General features: G+C 37.6%; 1 protein-coding gene and 1 pseudogene across 1 annotated transcript; both read left to right on the top strand.

The window, feature by feature from the left end:
- Positions 1–4082, top strand: TFPI2 (tissue factor pathway inhibitor 2). The gene is made up of 5 exons (XM_045494794.1): positions 1–416; positions 713–895; positions 1530–1709; positions 2929–3099; positions 3466–4082. The coding sequence occupies exons 1-5, from the start codon at positions 329–331 to the stop codon at positions 3546–3548; spliced, it is 705 nt and encodes a 234-aa protein (XP_045350750.1). The 5' UTR covers positions 1–328; the 3' UTR covers positions 3549–4082.
- A 2287-nt stretch (positions 4083–6369) lies between these two features.
- LOC123607257 lies at positions 6370–12001 on the top strand (annotated as a pseudogene).
- Positions 12002–14022: the final 2021 nt, after the last annotated feature.

Here is a 14022-nt window from a genome sequence, read left to right as displayed (position 1 = left end):
GCCACATCTGGCCACCCCCGCCAGGCCACGAGAGAAAGTTTGGGAGAGGCAGGTTCAACCTGGTGGGGAATTCCTCTCCCCGCGCACACTTTCCAGCGCCCTGCTGTGGCGGGTCACACAGCCCAGTAGGGCATGAATCAGCCTCCCTTCCAGGCTCCGCATAGGCACGCTCCGCCCCGTCCGGGGTCGGAGGAGGCTCACCCTACTACATAAAGCAAGCACCCAGCACGTCGGCACCCAGGCCGCCTAGAGGCTGGACTCTGTGCACCCTTTTCCAACGGGACTTTCAAGGAACGCCTCGCCCCGAGGGCCAATTGAACCGGACACCATGGACTCTACTGGACCTCTCGGGCTGTTACTTCTGCCGTTGCTCCTGATGGGGACCGTGCTGGGAGATGGTGTTCAGGATGCACCAGGTATGGGCTGGTCTGGGACCCCCCTCTTTGCGCCGGGCTTCCGCTGAGGTAGGCAGTGAGGGCGCTGCGGCAGTGGGGCCCTCAGCACCCGCCCTCTCCACCCGGATTTCCCCGGGCCCCTGCCGCACAGGGAGTCTAGAGCCGTGGGAAGAGGCACTCCCGCCGAAGTTTGTACTTTCTCTCCTGCAAACCCCCCCTCTGCTCGGAACAGAACTCCCCCGGGAAGGGAAGCCTCTACCTTCCCGGGAGTCGTGGCTGACCTCCTTCCCTCTTCCCTGTCTCCTTCCCTCCTGTAGGAAACAATGCGGAGATCTGCCTCCTGCCCCCGGACGAAGGGCCCTGCCGGGCCCGGATCCCCAGTTACTACTACGACAGGTACACACAGAGCTGCCGCAAGTTCATGTACGGAGGCTGCGAGGGCAACGACAACAATTTCGAAACTTGGGAGGCCTGCGATGAAGCTTGCTGGAGGATAGAGAGTAAGTTTTCGCACGTAAGCTCAGAACTCTTGCACGCTCCTTGCAGGGAAGGGCTGGTGGTAATTTAATTTTATGCCTCCTTGAAGACACTGTTTCCTCAGGTCGATCATCCATCAATCTGAAATACTTTCACTGGATTTTATTATTAAAGTATGATTTAGCTAACTATAAATTTTCCTTTTGTCCCTGGATGCCCAAACATGTTTTGGCTTAGTACAGGGATATAGTGGAGATTCATGATAATGTTTTCTATTTTACTTTAATTATATTTATTGTATCTGTTAAGGCCAGTAACAGAACACGGGACTTTGAGATTCAGGGAAGTAAGCCAAAGGAAAATACCCATCCATGTGAATAAGTTTAATTAACTTCATGTGTAGAAAAATCAGAACACCCTGTGAGAACAGAGAATTCCCACATTTGGCTGACTCAGGTCTGGAGCCACTGTTACAAAAAAAAAAAAAAAAAAAAAGCTAAAATAACTGGATTAATGAAAAGTCTCTTGGGGATTTACTATCCCAGTACTAAATGTGATGCTGTTTTCTCCCCAGTTGTTTCTGAAAATATAGTAAAGTTTTGATGTAATACTAAGATAATTTTTGACTAACACTGTTTTATGCCCTCCTTTTCCTAGAAGTTCCCAAAATTTGCAGGTTGGAAGTCAGTGAGGGGCAGTGTGGAGAGCCCAGAGAAGAGTATTTCTTCAATCTCAGTTCCATGACATGTGAAAAATTCCTATCTGGCGGGTGTCACAGCAATGAGAACAGGTTCCCAGATGAGGCTACCTGTATGGGCTTCTGTGCACCAAAAAAAAGTAAATACTACTTTTATGGTGTTTCTATTTCGTTTCTTTATTAAGACTTTAGGAGTAAAAAATCAACAATTTGATGTGGAATTCACATGGCTTGTGTTCTGGTGATTTCACATATAGTATGATATCGATCTTCACACAATTGCCCTGTGAGGAAGCAGAATTATTCCCATTTTCACATATGAGAGGACAGGCTACCAGAAGTTCATGACTTGCCAAGTTCTCAGGGCTGGAAAGTCACAAAGCCATGCATGATTTTAGTTTTTGCTTCCTCTTCTGGATTGTTTCTTTAGAACTATTTCTTATCTACTTAATTTACACATAAAAATTACAGTATTCTGAATGTCATGACCTCAGGTTTGGAATCACTTATTATAGGAGACAGTGGAATATATACAGACTTAAGATGGTGAAACTCGAAAATTTCTATCTAAAGTTTTTGGCTAGATTTCTGTATCCTTTAGTAACTGCAAATTGCAGGACAAAGAGATCTCTATCCTTCTTTGTTGCCCTTCTTTGTTCTTACCTACATCCTCACCCCCTCACTCCCTAAAAATGATGTGTTACTAGGGCAGCATTTTTGTAGAGAGAGACAATACAGGCATTTTCCCTCGGCATAGCAGACATACACAAATATATACAAACTTAACAAACAAGGAAAACTTGCTTTGGCAGAGATTTGAGGGAGCTCTATAGCTATTTGCTGTGTTCAAAATGTAAAATCTTGAGTTAATGGACAGATGGTGGTTGCTGGTGTTTCCTTAAATTTTTTGTGTAAATGTAAATGTTCCAGTGGCTACTTGGGAAATAGATACATGCATTCTTGATTAATAGTGGAAGGAGAGCTGATAAAAACATTTAAAATAAACCTACCAACACAAGAAACTTTACTAAAGCATGACATATGTCAGCCCTTGAAACATAGCCCATTTCTACCAGACCATATCTGTTCTTTGGGTTCAATTTTTTTACACGTTCAAATGATACAACGACATAGCTTCGGAAGAAATTCTCTCCAGTTTATGAAAATTTTAGATTTAGCAAAGTATAGCATGTAAGCTTTCTTGAAAATTGAGACACACTTTTTAAATGGTTTAGTATGATATTTTGGATTCAGAATGAAGCTTCTATGGGATTAGATTTTCTTCAGTTACTTCAGTAATCACAGTTTATTAATTCTGGTATTACTGCATTTCTAATTTTATTTTCTTTTTTTATAAAGGTCCATCATATTGCTATAGCCCAAAAGATGAAGGACTATGCTCGGCTAACGTGACTCGCTATTATTTTAATCCGAGACACAAAGCTTGTGAGGCCTTCACCTATACTGGCTGTGGAGGGAATGAGAATAACTTTATTAACATGAAGGATTGCAAACATGTTTGTTTAAAAGGTAATGATTTTTTTCTTCATTCCATTTTTAAACTAATTTTATAAATAATTTATAAGCAAATTTATATTTTTATGTATCCATTTTCCTAATAGCATATTGACATTTCAAGACTACTTCTACATAAATAGCATTTTAGTACTGGTCAGTTTTGTCAAATGCTAATGCTGTCTAGCTACAATAGACAGTAGCTGTATCCTTGCATTTTAAAGGTAGAAAGTTACTAACTTGAGTGGATAGTGAGTAAAACTGACTTTATAATCATTAAAAACAGTTGAGGTGAGCTGGTAAGCATGTCGGCACTGTTGATTTAAAGTGAGTGTATGGGCTGGAGATATATGATATTTATTTTTACTTTGTTGACTTTAGCTTTGAAGAAGGAAAAGAATAAGAAGATGCCAAAACTTTTCTTTGCTAACAGACGGGTGAAGATTTGGAAGAGGCAATTTTAACTTTTTTTTCTATATTTCATTTTGTGAATGCTACTGCCTTTACGGTTATATCTGAATAATAATATGATAACATGGATAAATGAATCATTAATGATTTACTTGCCAGTTTTTATTGCTACACGTTACTTTTTTGTATATTTTTATACATAACCAGCTGCTATTCAAATGTGAATCTATTATTTTTAATTTACTGTTCACCTATATAAGGTTGAATTCTTACTGTGCGTAAGATATAAAAGCAAATATGACTCACCCAGTTCTTGGGGTTGTTCTTCCTGAAATCAGAAGGTGATAGCAATTGAAAAGCATAAGACAGTATAATCATGTTGTCTTAATACATATGATCATAAAAAGGACCAGCAAATACATTTCATTTTGCATTTAAAAGTTGAATTATATTTTAAGTCCAAGGAAACAAACCTGCGGATTTATCAACACTTGAGAAAAATATTACAAGTGCTGTTAGGTAGACATGATTAACTTCTATTTCTATTGTGTCATTTAAAAGATAATAAAATAACTTTTTTGACTGAATAAAAAGTTTGCAAATTTATTAAAATCAGAAATGTTTTCTTCTGGGGATAAAATTCTCTCTCTCTTTAACTGTGTTTCCATCCATCATCCCCATTCACATGTATATGTATGTTTATACATATAGAATAGATGGCTTTTAATATTCTATCGTTACCTTACTTCCGAAGACATAATAAACTGGAGACCACTAAAATTGTTAAAATTTTTAACTGTTCAAGGTGTTTATTTATATTAAACCAGAGAGCATGCATGAATTTAATAATTTAAGTTCCACTAATGAAATATTCTTGATAAATATGATCATTCCAGTTAAACAGTTTTTTTTTCTGTAATGACTTTTTTTTTAATTCCTACATTTTCATGGCAAGATTAATATGTTTAAAAGTATTCCCCTAATCTAGCAAAATTATAAATGCATTTGCCCTTTGCTTGAACAATTCCTCTTTTAAAATTCTAGCCCAGGGGCACCTGGGTGACCCAGGGGTCACAGTTGATCATCCCACTCTTGATTTCAGCTCAGGTCATGATCCCAGGGTCATGGGATCAAACCCCTTATCAGGCTCTGCGCTGAGCATGGGGCCTGCTTAAGATTCTCTCTCTCTCTCTCTCTCTCTCTCTTTCTTCCTCTCTCTCCCTCTGCCTCTCTCTCACTCAAATAAAATCAAAACAAACAAATCTATCCCAAAGGTATTGTGAGAAAAGTACAAAATGGTATAAGCCTGAGGACATTCATTGATGTATTATTCGTAACAACTGAAAACTGGAAACAAACCAGATAATCATCAATAGGGGATTGGTTGAAGAAATTATGGATGAAAAATGAGCAAAATATCTATATATGGGTATCATCTTATCCTCAGAATACATTTAAAAAACAGGATCTAGAACAATATGAATAAAATATACACATCACAGAGGACATAAGGATATTAAAAATAGTTGCCTATACCAGGAAGGAGGAAACAGAGGATGGGACAGGTATGGAGATATTATGTAGTTTTGATCTTATACCATGCAAACACTGCATAATTTAAAACCAAAATTAAAAAGAATAGAAAGCATTCCTTCTGCAATTAGAAATAAACTAAAACAATTGAACCCAAATGAATATCAGATGGTGGCATAACTATACAAAGAATATGTAATTGTTTCCAGTGACTTTCAAAGCCAGTATTTTGACTATATGTCTTTTAAAGGCTATAATCTAAGGGTCATATAAATTCTGAAGAAATCTGAAAATGCAGATGAGTAGTCATTAGTAATATTGATACTGTTATTTTGAACCTATCATATATAGAAAATATATTTCTTTAGAAGTCAAAATTTTCAGTGTTAAGAGAAAAAGACAGAAGTATGAAATTAAGAAAAAGCCTTTAACTTTTAAATTGGAATTACAAATATTAGTATGAATTCAAAATATATTTTCTCTTTTAAAAAAATAAAAGTGTTTTCCATCTTTCCATTTAAAAGTCCTTGAAGCAATGATAATCCAGTGGCAGTAAGTACACCTACCAGGGTTCTGAGGAGAAATCACCAACTCCAGGTCTAGAACTGGAAATATGTAAGATGAATTTAGGCCATCTTATTCCAGATAGCGAGGAAGCTATCAAAGACTAATGAATCAGGGGCACCTCGGTGGCTCAGTTGGTTAAGCATCCAACTTTGGCTCAGGTCATGATCTCATAGTGTGTGGGTTTGAGCCCCACATGGGGCTCTGTGCTGACAGCTCAGAGACTAGAGCCTGCGTTGGATTCTGTGAATCCCTCTCTCTCTATTCCTCCCTCACTCACACTCTGTCTCTCTCTCTCCCAAAAATAAAAGAAACATTAAAAACCATTTAAAAAGAAGACTAATGAATCATATCATAAAAACAGGAGGGTAACAACAAGGGCCTTTCACTGATCTAAAATAAGGCAATATGAACATCAAAACAAATAATGACCGCAATATATATAAATATATAAAAATGAATTAATAATTACACACACATGCATGCCTCCTTGGTCACATTTGGAGACTGCTAGGGCACTCTCCCATTACTTTGAAAACTGATAAGTTAACAGAAAGAATCAAGTATTTATCCTTTTTTATTTACCCTTAAATTTATACCACCGGGAAACTAAATAGTGTATAAAAGTTATTCATAGAAGAATCTCACCTTATACATGCATGAAGATGTTAGAAGATACCTCTAATGAAAGTATGCATCTGGGTAATGATCATCTGTGGATGCCGAAGTCGTGGCCCAAAAGGTTGATGGAGGAATTAGGCTTATGTCTCTGAATCCATGGATAATTTCAGTGGCAACAGACATTCTTTGCTTCTTGATATGATGAAGCAGCACACACCTCCTCCCCATGAAGAAATCTTGAAGAAAGAAAAAAAAATTGAACCTGAAGTTAATCAAACCTCTAGATCTATCATTCATGAGGCAATATTGGGGATAAAGGAACAAGTTGGAAGAAACCAGGGGAAGTCAACCAGCCAAATCCATAATGTTGGCCACTCTACAGGAAAAATACCTTACGTTTTCCAACAAACCAATGAACTTTTTAAAAGGGGTGAGAGGAGGAGCCATGCTTTTATAGCTTTTATATGGGATGCAGCATGTCATTAAAAGGTTTTTGGTGGAATAAGACCTGTATTTGTGACTACTCTTGGTGGTTTTTGAGAATGATCAGAGCAAAAGGGTCTTATGTACTCTGAGGATCTTATGTACAGAACCTTTGGGAATTCTGGGGATTCCGAGTGCTACAGGGAAGCTTGATTTGGTATTTGCTGCCTTTATGTCCCCTGCAGCCAAAGCCCTCAGGAGATGGCTCAGCCTACATTCGGCTACAGCCGCAGCTTTCTGTCCAGCTTGGGTAGGAATTTTGAAAACAATTTTCTAATACGCCAAAACCTCTGCCATTTTATTTTAATGAAGAAGTATATAAAGCTGTTGTAGGTCATTCTGCAGTCTGAGTGAAATTCCTTCTCGCCACAGCCTGAAGACAAGTCACTGCTGTGGTTTCACCAGACAGCCTGATTAAAAGGAATGTCTCGTTCTAGATACAAAAAGACACAAAATAGAACAGGCTGGCTTTAAATAACATAGTCTTTTATTGAAAAAAAAAAATTACTCTGGACTGCCACTCATTCCTGCTCTATGCACACACACTGTCACATGTTTAACCATACAAACTGCAGTGGAGCCTTTAAAACTGCCTGGATCACAGCATCTCTAGGTATACATGCTATCTCTGCCAACAGTCTGTAGAAATTTAGCTAATGATGTAACTCCATAATGTTCTTTGGAGTATCAGTTCCTGTATTGTAATAGTGGCTCCAGTAAAATATGGGTCTTGTGATAAAAATAAGGAAAGGTGGAAAAGTGGAGTTTGTAGTTTTAAGAGATTCTTCGTCTAGGTATTTTAAGCCTAGAATGAAGGCAAGCAAATGTGGGCATTGGAACCATCCAAAATTATTTTGTCTTCACTCAGTATTCAATTGGTAACCAAGTATATCTGTTCAAGTCTATTCTAATGCTGCTTATCTTATTCCAGGACAATTAAAACATTTCCCCAAATTTCCTCCCTGCCTGTCTGCTCCCTATCCAATCATCCACACTGATGCCAGGGTAATCTTTTTGAAAAAAAATCTTATCAAGATTTACTCCTCTTAAACTCTTCAGATGTTTGCTGTTGAATCTTCATGTTAACTGCCCAAGCCCCTAGTGTGTCATTTAAGGCTTCTTAAAAGTGGGCCATGACATTCCTCTCCAGATGTATCTCCCCCATTCCAACATCACCAGTAAGCTACAATTCAGTTGCACTAAATTATGTTCAGTTTCCAAAGAATGTGATACTGCTTTGGCTTTTTTGGTAATGTAATTAATGAATTTTGCACATGAGAACCATCCAGGGAGCCAGTTATACGGCAGGCTCCTATGCCCAATGACTGGGGGTTTTGATTTAGTGGGTTTGAGTTAGCAAAGATGTACATGACAGACAATGACTCCAGATGATTAGAAGGTACACTTGTGCCAAACTTTGAGGAACACTATTTTATGCCTCAGTGTAAGTTTTTGTTTTCTTTGAAATGAATAGCCTTCCCTCTTTACTAACCACTTGGTAAGCTGAATCTTCTTATTGGCGGCATTCCTTGAGTTACCTCAACCAGGTTTAATCATTTGTCCTGTGGCTTCGCTATATCTAATACAACTTCCTAGTTGCACTAAGATAGCATTTAGTTATTTTCCTAGGATTTTTGCTGTTAGGGTGTTCAAGTTTTTCATGCAAAACTAATAGGTTATATTTTGATTTTGAAATATGTTATTATACTCACTGTATACTATATAGAAAATTAAAAGTATCTATAAAGATAAGAATAAAAATAGTCCAAAATTTCATCACTAAGTAATTAACAACCACTCTTCTGTTCCCTTGAAGTGGAAGTAACTTAGTCAAGAGGTATGTACATGTTAATGCTCTCAGTATATGCTGACAAATTACATTACAAAGTTCTATCAGTTTATCTCCATCTAAGAATCTAAGAATGTATGCAAATGCCCAACACACTGGGTTTTAAACGAGCAGAAAAATAAATTCACTTCTTTGTCATAATAAAATTATATCTCATCATTATTTTAATTGGTATTTCCAGGATTATTACTAAGGTTGAACCTTTACAAATTTTATACATTTTCTTTCATTAAAGGTTAATACTTCCTTTAAACTCAGCTCAAAATTTTTAACATAAAAATAGAGCTTAAATTTTACAATTTAATTTTAATCATGAAAGGTTTCAACTGTACAGAAAATTACAGAAAACTAGTATAATTGACCCAGTTTAGAAAAGATGTCAGATTTGTTTCAGGAGCTTTCTCTATTTTAATGGAGCTCAAGATTCAAAATGCACCTCATCCTATTTTCCTCTCTCATGAGAAGTAACTGCTCTCCTGATACTGGAGTGTATACATTCTCTGCATATTTCTTTTTAATTTTTTTAATGTTTAGTTATATTTTGAGAGACAGAGCACGAGTGGGGGAGGGGCAGAGAGAGGGAGACACAGAATCTGAAGCAGGTTCCAGGCTCTGAGCTGTCAGCACAGAGCCCAACGCTGGGCTCAAACTCATGAACCACAAGATCATGACCAGAGCCAAAGTCAGATACTTAACCACCTGAGCCATTAAGGTACCACAATTCTCTGCATATTTTAATGCTTGTATTATAAATATAATAATTCATAGCAACATGAATTATTGTTCTATGTGCTTTAAAATTACTCATGGTGTCACACCATATATATCCATTGTCATCATGCATTTTTACTATTGTTTTGGATATACCCTCTAAATCCATCTTGTTTCATGAAGATCTGCTTCATTTATTTTTACTACTCTATAGTATTCCATTACATAAATATAGCACGGTGTGTTCATTTCCCTGTTGATGGATATTTACTTTATTCCCAAATTTTGGTTATTATAAACAATAATGAATATTTATATACATATCTCATTACACACATATATGTGCATAAAAGTGAAATTGTCAAAGGCAAGTTCATTCAACCTACTAGATTTTGCCAAATTGCTCTCCAAATACCTGTAGCCAGCAATGTATACAAATTTATATTTCTTCAAGTTTTTTGCAACATTGTGCATCAGTGATGCCTTTATTGACATTCATATAAGTGAGAAGTTATACCTCATTACTGTTTTCATTTTTATTTTCTGATTAGTAATGGGATTGAAAATTATTTTTTTCAGATTGTATTGGCTATTCTTCTATAAATTGCCTCTTTATACTCTTTTCCCATTTTTCCATTTGACTTTGTGTCTTTTATAATTAACATATTTTTTATGCATTCTGGGTAAGAATTCCTTGTTAGTTATATAATATAGAGATACCTTCTTCCAATTTGTGTAAACAGTGATGTTATTTTATTTTCCCTTAGCCTGTTGGAGTATGATGTTACATTATTGCATAAAATGTCAGAAATCTGGGTTAATTTAGCACTTTCTCAACTTTTAAATTGATTATGTAGCCTCATTACAAGAAAGCAGGAAGTATGATGTTTGTGCCAAAGCCCAGATCATGTGCTACTTCCTTAGTAAAACAGTAACATTTGAACAAAGAGATAATAAAGGTTTTATGTATTATAAGAAGTATTATATTGCATATAAAAAGAAATATTGGAAGAAATATTGTCTAGGAATTTCCCCAAACTAATTAAAGACATGACTATACATTCAAGAAGCTCTGTGTACCCCACATAGAAAATAAAACAAAACAAACAAAACCAACTAAGCACATCACAGTCCAACTTCTGAATGCTAAAAACAAACTGACAATCTTCATATACCTAGAAAAACAGAGATAATACCTCCAAATGAGCATCAAAAAGGCTGATGATTGACATTTCCACAGAAATTATGGAAGTCAGAAAATGACAGATTAACATTTTAAAGTGCTAAAGAAAAACAAACAAACCCTGCAAACCAATATTCTATATCCAGCAAAAAATCCTTCAGAATCGAAGGATAAGTAAAGATGTTTACAGTTAAACACAGCTGAGAGGATTTGCTGCCAGCAGATTTGCACTACAAGTAACATTATTGGGAATTCTGAAGGAAAATGATTCCAGATGGAAGCACATAACTGCAAAATGGAATGAGAACACTAGAAGATGTAAACATCAAAAACTATAAATGAGCCCATCTCTGCTGCTGCTCTCACAGTGCGGAGCTAGGACACATAGCTGTGTTGGAGACGCCGCCCTCAGGCCGCAGGAAGCCACACCTGGAGAAGCTGCTGTGGGGGATCACTTGAAGCCTAGAGTCACCCCCAGGTGTGACAGAAAGTCACCTGCTGAACATCATATGGGTTTCTCCATGGGAACAAAATAATAACTGCGTGCTACCGGAGGATGTGAAGAAATTTTTTCCTGATGACCAGTGGCTGCCACATGACATGAGTGTGAAGCTGGACGAGCACACCATTCCAGTGGGCAGCATGGCACCTAACAGCATCTCCAAGCCAACTTGACTCAACCAGTCTTCCATGCATTCACTCCCTAATGCACCAACCTTGGCAGGCCTGGAGGACTGATGCACTTGAAGCCAGTGAGAATGTCCAGAGAAGCCTCACTTTGATTCTTACAGTGTGATATTGAGTTGAATCCTTGCAATGGGAAGGGCAGGTTTGCCTTGCCTACAAAAGGGGGAAGCCAACAATAGCACAAGATGCTGAAATTTGGCTACTAGATAGAGAGTTATACGGGCATTTTCTTTTTTCTTTTAATTTTTTTTTAATGTGTATTCTTGAGAGAGAGAGAGAGTGAGTGAGTGAGTGAGTTAGAGTTGGGGAGGGGCAGAGCGTGAAAGGGAGACACAGAACTGAAACAGTCTCTAGGCTCCAAGCTGTAGCCCGATGGGGGGCTTGAACCCAAGAACTGCTGGATCATGACCTGAACCAGAGGTGGATGCCCAACTGACTGAGCCACCCAGGTGCCCCTATACTCGCATTTTCTCACAGATACCTTTACAGCTTACTATGTCCTGCTCCTCATGTATCTGGGCCTGCCACGGTGGCAGTATGACTTCACCAGCTATGGCATCCCACAAGTCAAGCAATGGTTCAACATTTATAAACCCATCACCTACAACACAAACCAACTCACAGAAGAAACCAACTCCTTCATGAACAAGCTGGATCGCAGCAAAGTGTTCAAGAGCAAGAACAAGACCTTAATCCCCCAAAAGAAAGAGCCCAACCAGCCTGCAGGTGGCCAGAAAGGGCCCTCAGTTCCCTCCTTCACCTCTAAATTCTCTTGTAGCCCTGGAAACCCTGTTGGAAATGAGCATCCCCACCTCCCTGCCAGTCCCACAGTGATGATTTCCATGCACAGATGGCCCAAGCCTCTTCCCATCTGAGTGAGGCAAATCCTAGGCCTTTGACTCCTGTCAGCATTAGCCAAGAGTTCAAGGGCATACTCAGGTCTCCCCCAGAGTCCTTTCCTTACCCTCAGCTTTGGAGAGCTGTGGAGTTTCAGAACTTGTTTAAGTAGCTAAACAGATCTGTAAAGAGCTTTCCTTTCTCTCCACTCCCAACCCCCTACACTTTTCAGCAGTGATTAGAGAAGGGCTCCAGAGAAACCATTGGTTTTGACCCATGAAGCATTAGAATGGTGCTGCTCTGTTGGTAACTGTTAGCCACATGTGACTGTTTATATTAAAAATTCAGTTCCTCAATTACATTAGTTATGTTGTGAGTATTCATGTGGCTAGTATTATCATCACAGAAAATTCTCTTGGGCAGCACTGCATCAGAATATTTTCATGCTGCTCTTTCCCAGATTAGTTTATTTTTGTTAGAGAATGTGGATATCTCAATTTGATGGGTATCATATTCCATTAAAATTCTTAAAAAAATTTTTTTTATGTTTATTTATTTTTGAGAGAGAAACAGAGACAGAACATGAGTGGGGGAGGGGCAGAGAGAGAAGGAGACACAGAATTGGAAGCAGGCTCCAGGCTCTGAGCTGTCAGCACAGAGCCAGACGCGGGGCTAGAACCCATGAACTGTGTGATCATGGCCTGAGCTGAAGTCCAACGTCAACTGAGTGAGCCACCCAGGCACCCCCCTGTTAAAATTCTTGAAGATACAATTGTATACGTGCTTTTTGTCTTTCATAAGTAATTCTCATTCTGCTCCTTTTTTCAGTTTCCTATAAAGTTTGTTGTTTCCAGTAAAGGAAAAAAACTATAAATGAACATTCTGTTTACAAGCATTGAGTATTATATCTTATGCATATAAAAGCTTACATTTAAAATATATGAAATTGATGGCATCAAAGGTGTTTTGATTAATGGAATTAAACTATTTTTGTTTCTTGTATGCTTTGGGAAGTATTACAACTTACCGTGTAGAACTCATACAGTGACTTTAAGAATAATCAATGAAATAACAAAATATATATAGCTAAAAAGCTAATAGAGTAATGAATGGAATAATAAAAAAATAAAACAATGACCAGAAATAAATAAATAAAAGACCAGAAAAGATAAATGAAGAAACAAAGATGAAACAATTAGAAAACAATGGCAAGATGGTTGACTTAAACTCAACCATCTCAGTAATATAATAGGTAATAATAGGTAACTAGAAATTAATAAAAGATTATTGGAAAATCTCTAAGTGTTTAGAAATTAAATACACAGTTATATAGCACATGTGTCAAAAAAGAAATCACAATGAACTATGTTTTAAATTGAATGAAAAAAATGTGACATAACAAAAATTCCGAGAAGCAGTTAAAGTGGTGGCCAAAGGGAAATTCTTAGCTCTAAATTAGTATACTGAAAAAGAAGTTGAGAATCAATCTTCCAATCTACCATCTCAAAGAACTAGAAAATTAACTACAAATTGAACATATTTAAGTACTCCCTAAAGAATAGAAGAAAATGTTTTAAAAGCAGACATCATTGTATGAAAGACCTAAATGTAAGACAGGAAGCCATCAAAATCCTTGAGAAGAAAGCAGGCAAAAACCTCTTAGATTTTGGCCGCAGCAACTTCTTACTCAACACGTCTCTGGAGGCAAGGGAAACAAAGGCAAAAATGAACTACTGGGGCCTCATCAAAATAAAAAGCTTCTGCAGAGTGAAGGAAACAATCAGCAAAACTAAAAGGCAACCGACAGAATGGGAGAAGATATTTGCAAATGACATATCCGATAAAGGGTTAGTATCCAAAATATATAAAGAACTTATCAAACTCAACACCCAAAACCAAATAATCCAGTGAAGAAATGAGCAAAAGACATGAATAGACACTTCTCCAAAGAAACATCCAGATGGCCAACTGACACATGAAAAAATGTTCCACATCACTCATCATCAGGGAAATACAAATCAAAACCACAATGAGATACCACCTGACACCTGTCAGAATG

The sequence above is a fragment of the Leopardus geoffroyi genome, chromosome A2, assembly GCF_018350155.1.
Source record: "Leopardus geoffroyi isolate Oge1 chromosome A2, O.geoffroyi_Oge1_pat1.0, whole genome shotgun sequence".
Classification (NCBI taxonomy): domain Eukaryota; kingdom Metazoa; phylum Chordata; class Mammalia; order Carnivora; family Felidae; genus Leopardus; species Leopardus geoffroyi.
Note: the sequence above shows the minus strand (reverse complement) of the source record. Positions and strands in the feature narration are given on the sequence as shown.

Excerpts from the sequence above, each read along its gene's own strand:
- TFPI2 (XM_045494794.1), top strand. The coding sequence starts at position 329 with ATGGACTCTACTGGACCTCTCGGGCTGTTACTTCTGCCGTTGCTCCTG. Across the intron at positions 896-1,529 it reads AGCTTGCTGGAGGATAGAGA|AAGTTCCCAAAATTTGCAGG; the intron begins GTAAGTTTTCGC and ends TCCTTTTCCTAG. Across the intron at positions 1,710-2,928 it reads CTTCTGTGCACCAAAAAAAA|GTCCATCATATTGCTATAGC; the intron begins GTAAATACTACT and ends TTTTTTATAAAG.